This window comes from Dendropsophus ebraccatus, chromosome 14 (assembly GCF_027789765.1).
Source record: "Dendropsophus ebraccatus isolate aDenEbr1 chromosome 14, aDenEbr1.pat, whole genome shotgun sequence".
NCBI classification, from domain to species: Eukaryota; Metazoa; Chordata; class Amphibia; order Anura; family Hylidae; genus Dendropsophus; species Dendropsophus ebraccatus.
The window spans coordinates 70,373,253-70,379,937 of record NC_091467.1 but is presented as its reverse complement, the minus strand read 5'-3'; the positions used below and the strand labels follow the sequence as shown (position 1 = coordinate 70,379,937).

The 6,685-nt window shown below is 46.4% G+C and overlaps 1 protein-coding gene across 1 annotated transcript; it reads right to left on the bottom strand.

The window, feature by feature from the left end:
* Window positions 1-309: 309 nt before the first annotated feature.
* Window positions 310-3,833, bottom strand: LOC138772455 (protein kinase C theta type-like). Its single transcript, XM_069952852.1, has 6 exons — window positions 3,548-3,833; window positions 2,014-2,267; window positions 1,811-1,873; window positions 1,179-1,652; window positions 1,031-1,074; window positions 310-917 (listed from the first exon to the last, which is right to left on the bottom strand). Exons 1-5 carry the CDS (start codon window positions 3,779-3,781, stop codon window positions 1,050-1,052), a joined length of 1,050 nt encoding a protein of 349 aa, XP_069808953.1. The 5' UTR covers window positions 3,782-3,833; the 3' UTR covers window positions 310-917; window positions 1,031-1,049.
* Window positions 3,834-6,685: the final 2,852 nt, after the last annotated feature.

Here is a 6,685-nt window from a genome sequence, read left to right as displayed (position 1 = left end):
TCACGTTATGGTCTATGCGGTATTTAGAGGAATGGGTAGAGTTATTAGTGAGCTATTTTTACATGCACACACCAGATTTAATGACTTATAATCTCCTCGTTCAGGAAGTGATGTCACCCGCTGCCTAATAAAAATATCAATATCAGCTGATGGATTTCTGTTGTCTTGTGCAGCCACAGACCCGTATATACGGCTACAGCAACAGAAAGGACAAGGCATTGGAGGATTACAAATTTAGTAAATCTTGAGGAATTAATATGCTATATGGGACCAATAGGAATAAAGACAAGGACAAAGATCTAGGGGGGTAAAGGAAAAATTTTATTTATAGATAGGAGGGGGTGTATGTATCTGTGGATGTGTAGGTGTAAATATACTAATCCTATTTATGGGCCGGATTGATCCTGGGGAAGGCGAAACCCTCCTGAGAGGAATGGACCAATTGTCCTCAGGGGGAAAAATTCCTTCCCGACCCCAAATCTGGCGATCAGAATAAATCCCAGGATCGACCCAAAGTCTAATCTGTGTGTGTGTCTATACCTATCATGTAGTGTGTGATGTGGATGTGATGTGTGATGGGTGCAGTACTTACCCGGCCTGTGCTGAGGTGAGTTCAGGGATAATGGCCGCTACTCAGCGCCCCAGGGATACAAGATGCGGCTATTATTCCTGAACTCACCAGATGGAAGCACAGGCCGCTCCTGGGGGCGTAGAGGATCTTCAGGCTGCAGTGATGTCAGATGCCAGCCCGGGATTGGAGGATGCCAGGCCAAGGGCCTGAGGCAGCAACACGTTGGCAAAGGGTGACATGATGATGGTACTGATGAGAGTTGATGGTCCAGGGCAGCCGAGGTCACGTACAGCAGAGATGTCAGATGCAGGTCAGGAGGCTGGAAGCTCTGGGCAGTCGGCTCATCCTGCAAGACATAAGAGGAAGACGTGTGATAAACTTCTATCATTGTAAAGACCATTCCCTAAGATAACAGAAGCTCCAGTAGATATAAGTCGTGTATGTATAGTGGCCACTTACCAGATGGTCGTGGAATCCTTCACAGTCGAGATCTTCTCATCCATCTAAGGAGAAGCAGAGACAGAGTGATTGGTAGAGACAGAAGACAAGGACAATGATGGTGACTGCAGAGTAAGAAGAACATCTGATGAGAGGAAGAGGATCTTACCGGGCCCAGCGTGGTGACATGTAGTTATACGCAGGCATGGGGTGAAGGGGCTCGGTCTCTTCTGGCCACTGCAGATGGGGAGTTTGCAGCTCTGCCTCGTACGGCTTCCATGGTGGTCGGACTCTCCTGTTCTCCAGTTCCTCCCAGCCGATGATGGAGAAGAAGGAATGCTCTCTGATGTTTCTGGCCACATCCAGGCGCTTCTCGGGATCACTACACATCAGCTTCCTGATAAGATCGGTTTCCAGATGTTTCTCTTCAGCATCAGCCCAAGGTGGAGATGTGGGCTCATCGGTGGTCTTTTGATGGAAATTGTCGAAGTCGTATGGGGATCGTGGTCCTGCCATCCTGGACATGACGGTCCCCAGGCACCACCAGTCATGCGCTGTGTTGGCTCCCTCTCTGGCCAGGCCCAGGTCGATGATTCGGATGTGGCCGTCTGCATCCAACACAATGTTATCCGGCTTTAGATCTCTGCAAGGAAGTAAAGAAAGAGAATGAGAACTGCGCCCAGTGGAACAGGAGACAAGGATGGGTCACTGCAAGAAAAACATTTCCAGTCAGGACTCAAGAAAGCTGGATGCATTATTTCCAGGGTGTAAGAGAGAGAGAAGGGGGAAAGTTCTACTTACCGGTGGACGATGTTGAGTCCATGGAGGAACTGCAGGCCACATATCATCTCTGCTGTGTAGAATCTTGCAGGAAGGAACAGAGTTGTGTCAGTGCCATGAAATCTCATACCCACCAGCCCTCTGCTAGCTACACCCGTACTTACCTCGCCTTGTGTTTCCCATCCTCCACCCCTCCGTTCCTGATGAATTCTCCTCTACCTCACCTTACATTGCCGATGTTCAGACAGCCGCACATCTTGATCAAATCCTTCAGGCTGCCGCCGGGCAGATACTCCATGATGAGATAGGCGCGCTCCTCAGACTGCTGTGCGGCATGTAGTTGGCAGATGAATGGACAGTCTTGGGCCGCAAGGAGTATCTGCCGCTCTCTCATGATGGTTTCTTCTGCGCTCCTCTTTTTGTTGATGATCTTTATGGCCATTCTGATGTTTCGGCCGGGAACCGATGCCAGGACCACCTGAGGAAACAAATCGGGAATGTTCAGAGGTCGTCTGAGGGTTGGTATGGGGGTGGGGGTGGTCTTGCTATTCAGGGGTGGACTGTGGATGGTAAGTTGGGTAGTTACCAGGAGCCTACAGATAACAAAAATAAATCTATCTTATAATAAAAAAAAAAATTCTACCTCCTTCCTTCTTATTTTTCAAATAAAAAGGGTAAAAAACAAACACATTTAGTATTGATGAGCGCAAACTATTCAAATATAATGCGCATGGTGAATGGCGTCAACATGAAAAAAAATTACCAAATGCCAAAATTGTGTTTTCTCATACCCCACCAAAATGGAATAAAAAGTGATCAAATGGGAGCAAAAAAATACTTTTTTTTTTTTTTTTTTTTTTTTAAAGAAAGGGGTTTTTTTGTTTGTTTTTCCATTATTTTCTATTTTACCCCACATACGTTTTTTTCCAGTTTCGCAGGATACTTTATGGTGAAATAAAGGTTGATGTTACAAAATAAAGTAAGCCCTGCAAAGAACAAGCCATTATAGTGTAGATGTAAGTTAAAGTGATGGTTGTTGGAGATAAAGGAGAAAAAACTAAAATTTCCAGGGTCCTTAAAGGATTAGAGGGATTATCATGAATACCATTACCAAAAATAGGTGAACTTTTAAACTGCCTGGACTTCTACATTGATTACTGCTATATATGATAGGTGCGCTGACTGGTTGCTATGGTAACTTCTCCAATGATCTATATCCCCTATCTATATGTACCTATATAAGTGCAATCATCAGATCACATTATATATAGTAAATGTAAGGAGCAGTACCGCTGTCTGTGTGTTATTAGTTACAGTAGGGGGAGCAGTTGCCCATTGCGACCAATCAGATTTGAGATTTCATTTATAAAAATAGCCTCTGAAAAACAAAATCTGGACTCTCTAGTACTTATAGACGTATATATAGGAGATATAGATTGGTGAAGCAGTTACCATAGCAACCAGAGTCCAACTTTTGTTTTTCAGAGGCCATTTTAAAAAAATGAAAGCTGGAATCTGACAGGTTGCTATGGGCAACTGCTCCCCCTACTGTAACTAAAGGTATAACACACAGACAGCGGTACTGCTCATAGCTTTACTGAGTTATGGGATATAATGTAGTGGTCGGGGGGCATAGAAGATCTGTTATCCTATAGGGGGAAAGATAACAGCTATCCAAGCTGAAATGGCTGATAACAGAGGACAACAGATGGACATAACATGGAAATTAAACATTTTAAATGAAATAAAAATACTTACTTCTCCAAAGCAGCCCCTACCCAGGACCTGGTGGACGTTGTAGCGGCTGATGGGGTAGGGGCGGGGTGCTGCAGGCTCCTCATCCTCCAATCCTCTCTCCTTGGCTCCTCTCCTCCTCTTCTGGGTCTTCTCCTCTCTCTCCTCCTTTCTCTTCCTCTTCTCGTTCCTCCGCTTCTCCTCGAAGTCTTGTCCAGTGGACGCCATGTCTTCCAGTCTTCTCCAGGCCGTAGACATCAGTCTTCTTCCCTCCAGCGACGGATGAAAGTAAACAGCGGCAGTTGGTGATGCCACCTGATGTCAAAGGTCACGAAAGCCTCCGGTGGCACCAGCCTGGCAGTGACCATAGCCCTGCTCTGCCCTATACACTGTGATGTGGGCATCAGGGGTGACGGCCTAGTGTCCAGAGGAAGGAGAGAGAATCATGGCGGCTTCTTCTAGTATTATTAGTAGATGGGGATGGGGGGAGGAGACTGGGATATTGGGGCTGCCACTGGTGTCTCTGATATGTATGTGTGTATATATATATATATATATATATATATATATATATATACACACACAATAAATGGTGCCATATAGACACAGCTTATCCCTCTGCCAAAAGAAGATTACTGTCCCCTTCCTAATGGTGGAATTACCTACCTGACTGTATATAGGGGCACTAGCTGAGTATATAGGAGATATAACAGTGTATATAGGGGCATTATCTGACTGTTTATAGGAGTTATAAGAGTGTATATAGGGGCACTAGCTGACTGTATATAGGAGATATAACAGTGTATATAGGGGCACTAGCTGACTGTATATAGGAGATATAACAGTGTATATAGGGGCACTAGCTGAGTATATAGGAGATATAACAGTGTATATAGGGGCACTAGCTGACTGTATATAGAAGATATAACAGTGTATATAGGGGCACTAGCTGACTGTATAGGAGATATAACAGTGTATATAGGGACACTAGATGACTGTATATAGGAGATATAACATATGGGGCACTCTCTGATAGGTACCATGTATGGGGGCACTCTCTGATAGGTACCATGTATGGGGGCACTCTCTGATACGTACCATGTATGGGGGCACTCTCTGATAGGTACCGTGTATGGGGGCACTCTCTGATAGGTACTGTGTATGGGGGCACTCTCTGATAGGTACCATGTATGGGGGCACTCTCTGATAGGTACCATGTATGGGGGCACTTTCTGATAGGTACCATGTATGGGGGCACTCTCTGATAGGTACTGTGTATGGGGGCACTCTCTGATAGGTACCATGTATGGGGGCACTCTCTGATAGGTACCATGTATGGGGCACTCTCTGATAGGTACCGTGTATGGGGGCACTCTCTGATAGGTACCATGTATGACTTTATTTGTATTATCTTCCTATTACATTATCCAGTTCCTCCACATATGGTCACCTTGGTCTTCCATAGATCTCCCCTGTGGTATGAATTTATTAGAGATCTGAATTTGTTTGTGTGTCCATAGAGGTCGGGGAGGACCCCCGACTTCTCCTTTAAGAGTCTCTTTGAGAAGACCATACAGAAAGGCATTGGACAGTGATCTTCTCAAAGACAATCGCCCTTTTATATAACATATGTAGACTGAAAAATTTGTCACCCACAATTTGGTCTGGACCATGGCCGTTTTCTTAAAGTGGTGGTCTTTAGGAGAACGTTCACTGTATATATTTTGAGAGCGTTATTACTATACGTGACAATAAACTAAAGATAGTGAACGCCAGTCGCCTGAGTTTGTGGATTCTCTGCTGTGTCTATTTATCTAAGGGGCGATAACAGCCTCCCGTGTTTACTGAAAAGCGCTCCGTCTTCGCAAAGAAGATGAAATCAATGATTGTTTAATTGCATGTAAAAGACAAAGTGGATCTACACTGTAATGTGACTCAGCATAAAGCCCCACAGGGCCCGGGCATTTCCACGAAGATGAGTAATGTGTGGAAAATTCACAGAGACTAAGGAAACTATGTGCGCGCCCAACAGAGGTTACAGAGCATGCCTACCCAAAGAATGGCGGAATCAAAATATGAGAATTTTAGATGGAAAAAATAACAAGAATCAAAAGAATAGGTCATGCATTTTGCCTACTAGCTTAGCAGGGTTTTGCTATACTGATATATAGCAGATACTGAGGGACTTGTGGGAGGGGTGGCCCAGGCAATCTTTAGATCATCCGGGCAGCAGACCGCCACTATCGTAATTGAGATGATTCAACCTGTTTTAAGACCACGATCAGCCGAGATTGTGTATGTCGGCTGATCGTGTTCTTTTCACAGGTGCTATTACTCCAAAAGATTATCAACCGGAAAGATTGGTAATCGGGCAAGCAATCGTTTGGTGTAATAGGCCCCTTAGACGTTCCTTGGTCCTCAATGCAAAATCTGAAACCAGTTCCAACACCTACCATATGGGATTTATAATACTAGTGTTTTCTGGTATCTCTATACACCATATAGCTATGCCCCAATCTCCAGAAACAGCAGCTGATTGCTGGATATTTAAAGAGGACCTGTCACCCCCCGTGCCGGGGTGACAGGCTCCCGACCCCCTGTTAGATCCCCCTATACTCACGTGATCCCGCCGGGTCCCGCTTCCTGAGCCGGTCGGGTCACGGAGATATCAGCATCCGAAGCCCGGCGCGCGCGCTGAGAGATGAGTCCGATGCCCATAGAGAATGACGGAGCATCGGACTCCCCATTCATTCTCTATGGGCGTCTGACTCTGCTGTCAGCTCGCGCGCCGGGCTTCGGGTGCTGATATCTCCGTGACCCGACCGGCTCAGGAAGCGGGACCCGGCGGGATCACGTGAGTATAGGGGGATCTAACAGGGGGTCAGGAGCCTGTCACCGTGGCACGGGGGGTGACAGGTGTCCTTTAAAGGGATTATCCAGGAAGCAATAAAGGCACTACCTTTCCTGGCTCCCCACGCGGTTGATCTCTCTTGGTTTGCTCTCATGGCTATAAAGGGCCTATTACACGGGTCGTTTAGAGGAGCAAACGAGCGCTCTCAGCGCTCGTTTGCTCCTCGTTCCCCGCTCGCTGCCGCCGCTATTCAACGCGGCGGCAGCGGGCGGGTGAGTGCGGGAGGGGCGGCGGAGAGCTGCGGGGGGGGG

Excerpts from the sequence above, each read along its gene's own strand:
- LOC138772455 (XM_069952852.1), bottom strand. The coding sequence starts at position 3,781 with ATGTCTACGGCCTGGAGAAGACTGGAAGACATGGCGTCCACTGGACAA. Across the intron at positions 1,653-1,810 it reads GGACTCAACATCGTCCACCG|AGATCTAAAGCCGGATAACA; the intron begins GTAAGTAGAACT and ends ACTTCCTTGCAG. Across the intron at positions 1,075-1,178 it reads ATGTCACCACGCTGGGCCCG|ATGGATGAGAAGATCTCGAC; the intron begins GTAAGATCCTCT and ends GCTTCTCCTTAG.